Source organism: Pelodiscus sinensis, chromosome 3 (assembly GCF_049634645.1).
Source record: "Pelodiscus sinensis isolate JC-2024 chromosome 3, ASM4963464v1, whole genome shotgun sequence".
Taxonomy (NCBI): Eukaryota; Metazoa; Chordata; order Testudines; family Trionychidae; genus Pelodiscus; species Pelodiscus sinensis.
Genome location: NC_134713.1, coordinates 110609078 through 110624446, shown reverse-complemented (window position 1 = coordinate 110624446; position 15369 = coordinate 110609078). Strand labels below are relative to the sequence as shown.

Here is a 15369-nt window from a genome sequence, read left to right as displayed (position 1 = left end):
AAGTGTCTTATGTAATATTTAAGTCTATTCCTTTTTGTTCTCAGATTAAAGGAAAAGTGATTCATAACTGTATATGAAATTGTGCTTTGAATTATTTTGTGATTTGTTTGGGTGAGGGAGTTTCCCCAGCCTTCTCAACTCTTTTTATTTCTGGTGATCTTTAGTTTTCATTCTCATTGCCCTTTGTAAACATATATACATATACAGTTCCATTCTAAGTCTCATACCTAAGAACAGGTTTACTATCTGACTTTTACTATGTGATGGTATGTCCTTTATTGGGGAACACATTTGCCACAAAATAGACTCAATTTTCCATTTCTATTTTCTCTGATCTTCTAGACCTGTGTTACACATGGTACAGAAGTACTTCCCTGGTTTTTTAAAAAGAATAACCACAAATTATTTAATATGCAGTAAAATATCCAACAGAGCATTCATCAGTCATCTTCCTCGACCTCTATCCCCCACTTTTTATTGTAGATGGTGTGGCTGGGATTGAATTTATATCTGTTTATTGACACATTCTACTGGTATGAAGAAGATGATGCTTACCTTTATACACGAGTTATGCTGGGTGTAAGTATAGCTAGACTTTGAAGCACCTTCTCAAATGAGAAAGTTGCAACAGGCATATTTTATTATCGTCCATTACTGTTCTATTTTTGCTGTTTAAAGTAATTTTTCCGTATGAGAGACTTGCTTTTTAATATGTTTCCTTTCTTTTTTAACCTCCTCCCAAATTTGTAATATCATTTTTTATACCATTATGTGTATAGTCAGCACTGGCTTGGGCGAGAGCTTCTGCGACATGCCTTAATTTTAACTGCATGTTAATCCTGCTACCAGTCAGTAGAAACCTTATTTCATTCGTAAGGGGAACAAGCATTGTAAGTATAGTTTTTGAAATACATTTATTTCTCCCCCCCCCCCCCGCATAGTTCATCAATATTGTCCAAATAAAAAATTTCAAAAGAATATAATTGTTGGAAAAATCTTTCCATTTAGTTCTCAGTTATTACTGTACACAATATTATTATATGGCTAGGATTAAAAGGTGACTAATCATTTATAGTATAAAGACAATACTATTTAGAGCTAGATTCTGCATAATACTCATAATGCAAAGTGTTCTGCATAGAGCACAAAGTAAAATGTGACCGTGTAGACAGGGAGTATGGGGAACTCAACTTTCATTCATGTAGAATGTCCTTGTGTATCCATCCTGTTACTCCTGTCTAGTGTCAAGCTAAAGGCCAAACTGAGGAACACATTGGTGGAGCCTCATTATTCCAATGAAAGTTGAGATTCTCACATACTCACATGATTCCAGGAGGAAAGGCTTTAAGAAAAAAAGCAAACATTTCTAGTCTTGCAATGAAATCACACGAGTTGGTAATATTATGATAATGTACACTGCTCAAGAGCTCACATGATCAATATCTAACTCAATAATTGATTTCCTCTGGATTTCTGCCATTTCTGCTTCAAATGTACTGAATCTCTGGGGGAATTATTTGAATAGCTCATGTCACTATGTTGCATGCAATTGCTCGATTTAAAAAAAATTAAAAAGAGCTGATGAACTCACTATCCTCGTCCCCCCTGTATGAGCTGGAAATACTAAATTAACTATGTAACTTATAAAATGACTTCTGCTTTTTTGTCAAGTGTTGTAGAGGAGTCCTAAGGAGACAACTTGACAAAAACCTCACATTTCACAAGATTGTTGCCTATGGAATAGCTGCAAATGCAAGTAAGTTTTCTGGGTTTTTCCTCTAGTTTGTCTTTAAATTGTTGCTTAGTAATTATATATTGATTCTACCTCATGTTGTTATAATCTCTCTGTACCACTCATCTGTAGAGGTAGAGGAACTTGACAGGGTAGGAGTGAGGGGAGAGAGACATTTGCTAATGGATACACTTGCTAATGGATAACTCTTCCTGCTTGTAGTTTCTAGCACCCATTGGCCATCTAGGAGAAAATGTGCTGATTACCCAGCACTCTCCATCTCCCAAGATTTAAGCTGGTGCAGGGGTCACATAAAGCCTCTTTTGGCACTGGTTTCCAGTAAACTTAAGAGAATAAAATGAACAGGTCCCAGAGATAAAAAAAAAAAAATCTGGGATTCTGGTGATAAACCTTAAGCTCATGAGATCCCCTAATGGCAGAGACGGTGCCAGAACTCAGGGTACGTCTACACTACAGAGAACGATCCAAGCTGCTGCTGTTGATTTTCCAGGATTCAAATTAGCAGGGCTAGTGAACACAGCTTATTCAAACTGAGAGGGGCACTTTGGTCGATGCTGATTCCATAAAGACTAAGGAAAGTCAAAGGACGAGTGTTCTCCCTTCGACTTCCTGCAGTGTGGACAGCACTAAAAAGCAATTTAAGGTGCTTCAACTTCAGCTATGCAATTAATGTAGCTGAAGTTCTGTATCTTAATTCGACCTTGTCCCATAAAGTAGAAATACCCTAAGAGAACTGAATCCTAAGGGGTAGTCTGAGGAGAGCCTACCCTGAGTTAGGGGTTATATGGTAAGGAGCTGTGTAACTCTTGCACTAAAACTAGTAAAATGCCTGGTATAGGAGTATATGAATGATTGGCAGATAGTGCCCCTCTGCTGTGTTAAAATGTAATAAAAGTTAGGGGTCTGCCACTTAGTTCCATGCACATGTTTGTCTCCATTTTGCTGCTGTGTCCATATCAAAAACGCCAATATGGTCATGGCTGTACTATCATCATTTAGTGAATGAAACTTTAAATATCACCGAAGTCCTACATGCTGACCAAGAGTATGCACAACATTCTAATTTTTTCTTTATTAGCATTAATAACATTTCAGCTACAATAATTTCTAAAAGTTACTTTGCTGTTAGCTCCGCCCAGCTTTAGAAACCTACTGCTCAATGTAAAGACCTCACTCCAATAACGTTTATCAAATCCTAGTGAGAAAGGATGTTTTGTGAGGCAACATAGCATTTTCATTGCACTGTGTGAGCACTGTGCCAGATTTCTAGAAAAACCTAGCTCAGAGTAGACATATTTAAAAGCTTAGAGTCTGTCTCTTCCATACTCATATGCTTACTAACATTATATCATTTAATTTTCATAGCCATACCATACTGCAGAGTTATCCTTTCACTAATGTTATCAGCTTTCTGGGGTGAATCCTTGATCCCATGGCAGTGTTGCTGTGGCTTTCTGAGCACAATTTCTATCATTAAAGATAAATAATTTATGGTTCAGAATCAAATACATTTCCCTCCCCCCCCAGGAATCTGTGTCCCAGCCTTGTTGGGGTTACAAGGATTCTGCCACACAGGAACATGGAAGGAGAGTCGTTGAAGTCAGGTTGGCCTCTAGGTAAAGGAAGTGGAAGTGAGGACTCAGAAGATCCTTTTGCGTGCTCATTTCACTTGTGTAATTTATAAGCCAGAAAAGTTCCCCACAGAGGAGAGACCATTCCCCTGTTTATATTAAAATATTAGTAATGAATTATAATTTAAATTAGTGGATTACTTAGCTATAACAATACGCCCACTGAAGTTATGACAAAATTCCTATTCACATCATTGGGGTCAGGGTTTCATGAGGTTTTTTTATTTTTAAATCTTTGTGGCTTTTTTAAAGCAAGGAGGAAAGAAGGAGTTTATTAAGATTGCTACAATTGCAGCAAATTTTAAGACCTGAATTCTGCTCTCAAAATGTCATAGTTGATTTTTATTCTAATATTTTGCTATCTGTACATAAAGGATCTTCTTTCCTATGCATGTTTCTGACATTAAACTTTCCAACAAAATCCAAATTGAGAATGGATGGAATTTAATGTAAAAATATATCAGATAATGTGCTGGGCTTGTTGGTTGTATTACACGGATTCATAATAAATTAAGGTATGATTCTGAGTTTTCTTACCATTGAAAACTTAAAATCTGACAGCAGAAAGAGTAAGTGATGTTGCCACAAAACTTGGAGTCCATTTGTTAAAGCATTTACAGACTTAGACAGGACTAATGACTGCAGTGAGGTTACAAAGGACAAGATTTTGACCCTTTGATTTTATAATAACGGGAATACTGAGATGGTTAATTAGTAGCAACTAAATCCAAAATGATGATTATCCACAGCAGGCATGCAGAAAAAGAGAGATAAGCACACACAATTTCAGTTTAGCTCAATGAGAGGTATGCATGCTTCCGTGACAGCAGAATTGGCCAAATAAGACTAAATTGACCAGACTTAAAGCATGTAATTAAATTACATTTCTTTTTGTTCTTTTTTTATTATTTTTAAAATATACTATGAACACTGTTTTCTAATTGTAGCCCTTTTCCTCCTTTATCCCTGCAATAAAAGCATGTGATTTGAACTCAGTAGTAAACTAGGATGAAAAATGTGAAGACTAGCATACAAATTACTACACATGCATCCTGTTTTAAGGTTACAGGTTTTACTAATAAAAAGGCTAAAACCTGCAGCCCTTACTAAAGCAAAATTCCCATTGATGTCAAAGGAAACTGTGCTGAGTAAAGATTGCAGAATTTTACCCATGGTGTATGTTTACTCTTGAGTGATGGGAAAATACTGATACAAATAAACTACAGATGAAGTATTCTATGCTCTGTATACATAATTAATAAACTGAGAACAAAAAAAATGTTCATAAATTGTAGGAATTTGTACTATGGTTTTTGAAATATTTAGCAAATTTCACACACTGTAGATCTAAAGAAATTTTCCAAAATGCACTTTAGAGAGATAAAAATGTTTTGCTAATGGCAAGGTATCTGGTGCCAGGTTTTTTTATTTGCTACAACTATTACACCTTAAAGGAACTACACTGAAAATGGAATTAGATGTTTGCATTTCTCTTGCTAGCCTGCTATAATTCACTTTTAGATTGAGTTATTTTTTTCTTTATGTGGCATTTAAGAAACTATCAGAAACACAAATCTAATAAAACTCAGAGCAGTATTTAAGATCATAGGCGGCCCAGGGAAACCAACATTCTGAATGCATTTATTTGAATTTTAATATATTTTGTTCAGTATAGAATTCTATTTTGTGTGTTAACATCTTACGCAAAGTAACTTTCAGAAAAGCACAGTCTGACTTGTGCTAGAAGGCTTATGTTCTGCTTGTCAGATACAAGTTGGAGTGCTTGTCAACTACCGGAAGGAAGAAAATTACAGACTTAAGTAGATTTCTTAGTAAGGCCTCCAAAACATTAAATAGGAAGGATCTGTTTGCATTGACAATAGAACTCTGATTATGGTAGAAGAAAAGAATAATGTTCTGCTGATACCAAATTACATTTTTACAAAGATTAGAGCAAAATATCTTAGAAAAACTGTAGTGGAAATTCAATGTTTCTTTTTCACAGAAAGAGATATAACAATGGGAGCTCTCTTGAATGTTTTCTCTATGCTGCCTTAACTAAACCCCATACTGAAAGTCTCATTTATTGGGAGAAAGAGGTTATGACTATTTGATCTTGGTATTCTCCTTTCTGATTCCATTATGTTCATTGTAGTTTTGTGCTGTGGTAGTTTGTTCAACAGGAATTGACCTCTAACCCATGTCATTTTGGAAAAGTCACAAATTAATAAACTCATGGGGGAATTCTACAAAGGAGAGAACAACCCATTTTTAAATGCACAGGCATCAGTTTCCCATTCCCAAACCATAAAACAATAAAACCTAAAGGATTTCTCTAAACTTTACCCTACGTACAGATAGTGAAGAGTCTTTTCTTGGAGATAGACATGATGTCTGTCCCCCTCAGGAGCTGGAGAGAAACTGCCCAGGGACAAAGGAGGGGAAAAGTCAAAAGTTCCTTTGTCCCAGTTTGAAATTCCTACCTACATTTCTATTGGCTAAGCAGATACCTGGCTAGGTACAGTTAACCCCTTAGTCCCTAGGCTGCTGTCCATCTCTCATGATCATGACACCCTTGATCAGAGGAATTTTGTGAATTGGAATAAAAACAAAAGTAGCAAATGTATATAAACAGTTATTTTATCCCTTCCTCCCCCTTCTCTCTCCCCTTCCTCTTTGTACATCACCGGTTGTCTTAGGTCCAGATAGGCATACTCTTACTCAGACTGGATAGCAGCTTCTTCCAAAGAAGAGTTTCACTGACATCAGTGTGATGAACGGGATCAGAATCCGGTTCTTAGAGTGTAAACTCTTGGCATAGGGACTATGTCTTCATATGTACAATGACTAGCATACTGGGGTACTATTGTGATAGATACATTTAATAATTTTAAAAAAATAAGCATATGACAGTTCCTGGAGGTACAAAGGGCTATGAGACACCAAGCCCCAATGTTTAGTCTGAGGAAGCATTGTCTGTACCTACTATGGGTCAGGTCCCCAGCTACGTTGACCATAGACAATAAAAGCCTTCCTCTGTGGGTCTTGCAAGCCCTGCGATCATTCTACATGTCAGGAATTGGCACATTCCAACTCTTGCACCCTCCCAACATCTCCCTAGACCGCCCAGCCCTGGTCCACTGGACACTCACAGTATGCATAGGTTTGCTGCAGGCCTGTATGCAGGAATTTTGGGGAGAGGGTGCTATTTTTTGTAAATGTGGACCTCCATTTTTTAAAATATAAAGGAGTTCAAAATAGTCATGCAATTAGCGTTCATAAGAGAGGTTCATGAAAAAGTTGTGTGAAAACAGTGATTGTAATAAAGGTGGCTTTTTCCCCTTCCTCCACAAGCGGGAAGATGATGCTGGCACTCCAACCTCACGGGTGGGAAGGAGAGAGGGCAAGGCTGGAGCACCAGTATGGGCTCCCCACTGTGGGGGGGAAAAGGGGGCTGAGCTCGAGCCACAAAGCCCCTTCATGCTTACTTGGGGGATCATGGGTTGGTGCATTCACACCCTTTGCAGTCCCTCTCCCCCCCGCCACATATGGGCCTGTGATGCATCCAGAGAAGCTGAACACCCAGCTTGCCAGCTCCACCTCAGAGCATTGCTCCACTTAACATACAGAATTTAGACATTTTATGGTGAAAACATATAAGGTTATTTAAAGCAGGGGGGTCTCAAACTTACAGCCTCGGGGACATCTGTGGCCCAAGCAGTTCCATAATCCAGCCCATGCGTAGCTCCTGGTATGTGAGTCCCTGTGGTCCTGGGATATGTCTGTGTCTTTATCATTCCACCAAGTCCAACCCCTGCTCCACCCCCGTCCTGCCTCTTCCCACTCCTGCTCTGCTCTTCCTCTCCTTCCTACAAACCCCCTCCCACAAGGGACGCAACTTCAAGGATTATGCTTACTTGGGGCATCTGCTGGAAACTGTAGAGATGCAGCAACCTCTGTTCTGCTCTGCTGCCATATCTCAGGCCCACCCAGTTGCTCCACTTCATCACGGCGGTGGGAAGCAGAGCACCCCAGCTCCTATGTGGGCTGGCTTGAGAGATGGTGGCAGAGTGGAGTGGGCTGCTGTGTATCTGTGCCTTATCACAGCTTCCGTAGTGATGAGTGCAGGGTGGGGGGAACTAACCCTGTGGACAACCTCAGCACATCCAGGACCCCACAGGCTAACCTGAGTAAGAGGGGGCACCCTATCCATAGGAGAGTTGGGGTAGCTGCCATGGGACCCTCACGCTCTAGGACCCAGGACAGCTGTGTCAAATCGTCCCATTAGTGGGATGGCTTGGCACACAGCTCCCTTGAGTCACAGGGACATGCCAGTAGTGGTGCAGAGGTAGGAGCTGCAAGCCACTCTAGCCCCACTGTGCTACTGGTGGTGGCATTGGAAGTCCTGGGATGGGGGTGTTAAATCACTTAAAGACTCAAGCAGGAACAAGCTGAAATATTGGAAACAAATGGTTACATATAAAATAAAAGCATAACACGCATTTTAGAGTTTAGACCTAATTAAGAAGATACTCTCATGGCTTGTTGAATGTTGCTCACCCAACATTCTTTCCATGAGGCTTGGCTCTGAACCTTCTTCCAGGAAACAAACTCTCAGTCCTCATGCTACCTTCCATAAAGGATTTGTGCCTTGAGTGTGCCTTTGAACTTCAAGATATACCAGAACAATACATTGTCTTTATTCATAAACAAGACACCTCTTCACTGCTTGTTAATTCCTATTAATGTCCTCTCTCAGGTTACATGTACACTAGGGAGTTATTTTGAAATAATAACTCCCGAAATAACTATTTTGAAATAAGCTAATCCTCTTCACAAGCAGGAGTTATTATTTCAAAATAACAGTTGTTATTTCAAAATAACAGTTGGCACTCACCTTGTTATTTCGAAACAAGGGGAGTTATTTTGAAATATCTCCCCAGAGTAGACATGGCCTCATAGCTTTCACAGTCTCTCAACCTGCATCTGGCTTAGTCAGTAGGCAAATTGGCATGCATCTTGAGGCATATGATAAATAAAGGCCCAGGCAGGGAGACAGGTGACTGTGACCATTTGTCTGAAAAGTGCATTTTGGGGGTATATCACCTCAAGGTGACCTGCTTTTACTCCAAGACCTATTTTGTATAAGTTTGTAACTCTTTAAATATTATCTGATATTTATTTCACAATGAATGTTGACCAGTGGGCTTCCAGTTCTTGGTAAATACCTCACATGCCACCATAAAGTGAAGTATTATGCATCTCTCTAAAGAGAGATGCATAAAATAAGCATATATTTTAAAGGGATCCATGTGACCCCTTTAAAAAGACAGACGTATCCTGTGCCCTCTGCCAGTTGGCACCAGGGGATCCCTTGGTCACAAAGGGTGTGTCTAGACTACATGGCTCCACCGACGGAGCCATGTAAACTAGTTTACTCAACATAGTCAATGAAGTGGGGATTTAAATAATCCCTGTTTCATTAAAATAAAAATGGTCACCGTGCTGTGCCAACAATCAGCTGATCCGGCACAGCGCGGCAGTCTAGATGCAGATCAGTCGACAGGGGAAGCCTTTGTCAACCGCTTCATTATGCCTGTTTTAAAAGGACTTTTTCAATTATGTGATATATGAACAGATAACACTGGAGTGTAGATAGGTGATGGAAAACCTATTATAAAAACTAAAAATAGTATAAGTTAATAGCTGTACTATAAACTTCTAATTGTTCTTCAGTGTTGCCTTTTTAGCCTACTGTGTTTAATTTAAAATTTTGCATTAGTTACTGCTGTTCTCTGAATAGTTGAGGACCTATCCTGTTTAAAAAATGATGAAATCTTGAGCTTAACATAATTAGGTTGCTTGTCTATGTGAGGCAGTAGAAACATAAGATACTTCCCTCCTTTCATTTGAAAGTACGTCCTAAAAATGGATAATCCGATGCTTTGGGATGGGACAGAGCAGGCAGCTGCCTGTTTATACTTTTGTGGTCTGAACAGATAATACTTAAGTATATCACAATATAAATTCACAAAAACAAAACCATCTTTCTAAAATGACCGCCTTTTATAGTCTATGTGTGTTGCCTTTGGGCACAGGCCTGAATAAGAAATGGTACATAATCACACTATTGCACATCAGTGACATCTCTCTCAAGCTCCATTCCTCAAACATCCTGGCTGTGTCTAGACTGGCAAGTTTTTCCGCAAAAGCAGCTGCTTTTGCGGAAAAACTTGCCAGCTGTCTACACTGGCTGCTTGAATTTCCGCAAGAACACTGACTTCCTACTGTCTGAAATCAGTGCTTCTTGCGGAAATACTATGCTGCTCCGTTAGGGCAAAAGTCCCTTTTGCGCAAAGCTTTTGCGCAAAAGGGCCAGTGTAGACAGCTCAGATTTGTTTTGCACAAAAAAGCCCCGATCGCGAAAATGCTTTTGTGTGTCTAAAGTGCTTTTGCGGAAAAGCGTCCGTGCCAATCTAGATGCTCTTTTCCGCAAATGCTTTTAACGGAAAACTTTTCTGTTAAAAGCATTTGTGGAAAATCATGCCAGTCTAGACGTAGCCTCTGTGTTTGTGCTAATGAATGGATATGGACAATACTATAATCCTTAAAGCGTAGATGCCCTTCTCAGTCATGTTTAGTCAGCTGGTGTAGAGATGGAGCTTGCTCAAAGGGGGGTGCCTCTTCCGCTCTCTCCATAATGCCAGAGCTACAACAGGGACATCTTTACTAATACCTATGGCTTACATAGCATTTTTTTTCAATAGTACATCTCAAAGCACAGCACAATCTGTAATGTACAGCACCTCACAACACTCCTATCAGAGAAGGAAGTGCTTTTATACTGGGAGGGGGGTGTTACCCATGGGGAACTGAGCTGTTAAGCAGCTTGCCCAAGATTACACCAGAAGTCTGTAGCAGATCAGGAAACTGAACCTAGGTTTCCCAAATCCTAGGCTCATGACTAAGCACTGGATCATCCCTCTTCTAGCAACATATGGGACATCACTGTATATTAGATCAGGACACATCATAGCCTTTAGTGAATTAAATGACAATTTAAATTATTCTATCTTATTTTAGCATTTGAAAATCAAGGGCACACATCATCATCCCTCCTCTGAAGTGCACAGTCTCCCATGGCACTAAAAGCTAAAGGGCAGTAGATCTGGGAACACAGGAAGTGGCATCATTAGGACCAGAAATATGGGAAGATTATGTTGACTGTGTTACTCCATTTTATATTTTGACTATAACCAGTTGCCATGTATTACACACTGACCAAAGTCTATTTTGTTGTTGATCATTATGTAAAGATCTTAATCCACATGGAGACTTTTTAAATGTTTCATGTCATAGTTAATAAAATTGATGCTGACATGCATTCATATACAACTTTAATTTGCATAACTGTCTCTTTCAAACAGTCATCCATATTGTTGCGCATATGGTCAACATAGAGCGATATCATATAAGTCAATCAAAGGAAGCAGGGGGGTTACGGAATAAACTTTCTGGCATTGGCAAATCACCAAATGAAAGCTATTTGAACCCAGTCAGAAGCTATGAAGTGGTAAGTTGTTATTAGATGCTTGTTTGCTTTTCCTTATCTGAAAAATTGTTCTCTGCCGATCCCTTTGCTGATAAAACTATATTTCAATGCCTTTTAAGCAGAGGTAGGAGATGCTGTCAAAGATTAAGCTGAATTTCAGCTGTAAACACTATCTAAGAAATGCAATTTTCAGGTTTTCCACCTCAGAGAAATTTTTGCTATTTTAATTAGCTAAAGAAGGAGATAAGTGGGGTGTGGATGATGAGTGTTATGATTAGCTGAAAATGTAATAAACTTGTAAGTTATTGATATGTGAAATATGGCTAGCTACCGCTTAGCAGAAAAAGAGAACAAGATCTTAAATCTGAAAAACTAACAAATTGAACTTCTTTCATAGCTGGTATTAGGTTCCCACTATGGTTATGGAAGGTTCCCTTAATCTGGGGCTGGATTATATTCTTTGGTGTACATCAAGAGAAATTTCATTTACTCTGATGAATTTACTCTTGATTTTATACCAATATGACCAAGATCAGATTTTTTTCCCCCTCAGTGAGTACAAGCTGCAGTTAGCTGATTCTATTTTTAAGGTTATTGTGTTAGACCATAGTTCATACTAGTGTTATTTGCTTGCTTGTGTATAATGTCACATACTTCAAATATAATGAGAATTATATTATAAGTGCTAAGTTGAGAGCAGATGATGGGAAAATAGGTATTTGGATAGAAGATGGAATGGCTTGCATAAATAAGTGTATTTGTATTGTTGTGCAAGTGCAAATTTATGATATTGTATTTATTATTTTTAACTCACAAAATGTGAATATCTGCCAAAAAATCGGATGCACACTCAGACCCATGGGGAAAGCAAATTCTAGTGTTTAGAGCTCTTGCTGGGATACCAGACCTGTAGTCACCAGATGCACTCTGATGAGTTCACCACTAAATGAAGAGAAAGAGTCTTTAGGTTTTTCAGGTGGTTTACTCCATTTTTTTCAGTGGTAAATCTACTCTCCTTAACACAAATTTTCCAAGCTTCTCAAAAAATAATATACTTGCCTGGCAATTACATAATAATAGCCCTTCTGAATAATTGCGAACAAAGGATTCCTTCTACTTTTACAGAAGAAAGTTCTGAGAGCAGTAATTCAAATATTCTTTTCAGCTTAGTTATGTCTCTGCAGTAGCAATATATGAAAAAACTGTGACACTTTTCACTGTTTCATCTCAACATTCAAACTAGCCACTGTAGTGTAAATGGTCAAAATGTCACCTAGATCAATCTTGTTAGCATGTAATAGATCTGAATATATTCATCACAGACACCAGTTTGAATATGTACTCTGTGCTGTCAAGTGTGAACATTTGAGTAGTTCAACTCTAAAAATGGCACTGTGGAACTTTATCACCTCTCCAGCACTTCCATATCAAATAATTTCACTTTACAAGTAAAAATATTTTTCTTTCTTCTAACCCTACAAAGTCAACTTGGAATCTGGTAGTCAAGCTGGGTTCTTTCATTCTTGTACAACATCCACAGTATTCTAGCTTCTGCAGGCCAAATAAGGCCTTAAGTAACTATTTTAAAACTAGCCAATTAGCCCATCATAAAATGAGATTATCAGGTCTCTCCTCCACGTCCTATTCCCTTTCTATCTCAGTCTTCTCTCCTGAGACTTTGGTCTCTCGCTCCATCTCGCTTTCTCTCTCTCCCCTCCTCCTACTACCTGCCCTCCTCTCTCTCTCACCTCTCCTCCGTCTCCTGCCTCTCTCTCCGTCTCTCTTTCTCTTCTCCCCCTCCTGCCTCTCACTCTCTTTCTCTTCTCCTCCTCCTCCTGTCTCTCACTCTCTCTTTCTCTTTTCCTCCTGCTCCTGCATGGGGAGCGTGGAGCCCAAATGGCTCTTTGTGCCACTTGCTCCCATGCGGCAGCCCAGCTGAGAGGCTGCCTATGAGCTCCAGCTGCCCCCCTGCACCGTTTCCCTTCATCCCAGCACTGATCCTGCAGCCTCCCAGTTGTCCTCCCCCTCCCCCTCATTCCCTCACCCTGCCCCTGGCCAGGCTTAGCGCTCAGCCCCCACTCACAGGTGCTGACTGGAGGACTGAGCAGGGGGAAGCCATGGAGCAGGTGGCTAGAGAGAAGTAGCACTTTCCTCTTAAAAGCGCCGCTTCTCTCCAGCTGGCTATGAAGCTGCTTGTGCTCCTCCAGCCCGCACCTCCCTCCTGGGCTCACTCCAGGTTGCAAACTCTCCCGCGCTGGTTGGACTAGACGTCAGCACAGTAAGGACGTGACGGAGGCTTCAGGCCCCGCCTCCTGGCCGTGAACGTCACCTCCCCGTCCCCCTTCACCTCCCGCCGTGGCGCTCGGCTGACTTCTGCGCTGCTCAGCCGGGCCACCGCGCAGGAGCAAGCGGCCATTTGGGCCCCGCGCTCCCCATACAGCACCGCCACACTGCATGGGGGGCACGGACCCCAAACGGCCGCTTGCGCTGCTTGCTCCCACGCGGCGGTCCAGCTGAGCGGCGCAGAAGTCAGCCGAGCACCACGGCAGGAGGCAACAGCGCCGCCCAGAGGGAACAGTCAGTGTTTCAGTGTTACAGAGTTACAGACATTGGGATACTATATATATGATAGTGTAACTGATCTTACAGTATCTGTTGTTCTTTCAGGTGTGTGTGTGCACCAGTGCATTTGACTCAGATTTGTTAGCAGTACTACCAGATAGCACATGCACCCCTGCTCTCTTCATGATCCGTTAGGCAAGGGCATAAAATGGGCATGTTTGCCATTTCCTTCTTCATTCCTTCACTCCATTGTAATAAATTCCAAAATAGAGGGAAGGTGTGAGGTCTGTGAAATATACATATGCCTAACACATCTTGAAGAACAACAGTTTCTGTGAGGTAAATAACCTTCTTTTAAAATCCTTTGAGAGATTGTGCATATATACATTCCACTGTAGGTGACTCCAAGCAGTTTTTTTGCAGACAGAAGGCCTTTGGATCATCTGAAAAGGGATTGTAATCCCAATTTGCCAAAGCTGGCATTGTCAAGAGAGGTCTCAGGGATGGCATATAATGAGTAGAGAATGTATGCACAAACCATGTCAATACCATGCTATTGGGTCATTACTCAGGAATGCTGTGTCATGGGAGGACCAGCATATCCAATGCAGCTCCCTTGTTGGCCCAGTGTAGGGTTGGTCAGATAATCATTGAGATTCTCTGCTGGGTAAAACAATTGCAGTGGGGGAAAGGGGACTCTGGGTCCCTGGTGGGGCTAAGTAATTAAGTACTCGATAGCCTCTGGAGTGGGGTAGAGCAAATGTTCAGTCTAACCTATCAAAAAAAGCAAACAGACTGCTAGGAATAATGTAAAAATGGATAGAGAATAAGACAGAGAACATCTTATTACCTCTCTCTATATATATGGTATGCCCACATCTTGAATACTGCATACAGATGTGGTCGCCTTATCTCAGAAAATGTATTGGCATTGGAAAAGGTTCAGAAAAGGGCAACAAAAATGATTAGGTATTTGGAACGGGTCCCATATGAACAGAGATTAAAAAGACTGGGACTTTTCAGCTTAGAAAAGAGGACACTAAAAGGGGATATGATAGAGATCTAGATAAATTCATGGAGGTTAAGTCCATCAATGGTTATTAGCCTGGATGGGTAGGAATGGTGTCCCTAGCCTCTGTCAGAGGCTGGGAATGGGTGACAGTCTGACCTAGTATGGCGGTTCTTATGTAGCTTCCTGAGTCTCTTGGCTGGGGCAAATACTAACTGGGGACTCTAACTCTCTGGGGAAGGTAGACCAATCAAACAATCTGAAGCCCCTGGGACAGGGCAGAGCAAACACTCAGGTACGTCTAAACTACGCTTTATTTTCGAAAGAGGATATGCAAATTCCTCTGATATTTGCATATCTTCTTCCGATCTCACTTTAGAAAGCAGGTCTTTTGAAAGTGGAAGTAGTCTGGACGTGGGTTTTTTTCAGGAAAAAAACCCTTTTCAAAAAACCGCTCTTCCTTAAAAAATGAGGTTTACGCGTTTTTTTAAAAAAGGGGTTTTCCCCCCCAAAAATGCGTCCAGACTACTTTTACTTTCAAAAGACCCGCTTTTAAAAGTGAGATCAGAAGAAGATATGCAAATTTCCATGGAATTTGCATAGCCTCTTTCGAAAATAAAGCGTAGTCTAGACATAGCCTGAGTCTCTAGCTAGGGCCCTATGATCCATGCCTATTTGCAGTGCAGGGCAGGAGAGCAGAGGAGCCCTGCCCCCCTGTCTGCCACCCCCCAACTCCACCAGATTCTCACCCAGATCCTAGGAAGCCAGAAAATTCCCTGTTAAGCATTGGCTTCTAATACATAAGGCCCATTTCAGGCATCTCCTTGGCTGGCAGCTGCTCGACCATCCCAGTCAGTTTCCA

General features: G+C 40.7%; 1 protein-coding gene across 2 annotated transcripts in view; it reads left to right on the top strand.

The window, feature by feature from the left end:
* NOX3 (NADPH oxidase 3) overlaps positions 1-15369 on the top strand; it is a 412418-nt gene that overhangs the window by 358775 nt on the left and 38274 nt on the right. For both annotated transcript variants that reach the window (XM_075924491.1, XM_006114980.4), the window contains 4 exons: positions 484-579; positions 780-890; positions 1672-1756; positions 10812-10957. In XM_075924491.1, the coding sequence (XP_075780606.1) occupies positions 484-579; positions 780-890; positions 1672-1756; positions 10812-10957 (438 nt within the window). The remainder of the gene's footprint in view (positions 1-483; positions 580-779; positions 891-1671; positions 1757-10811; positions 10958-15369) is intronic.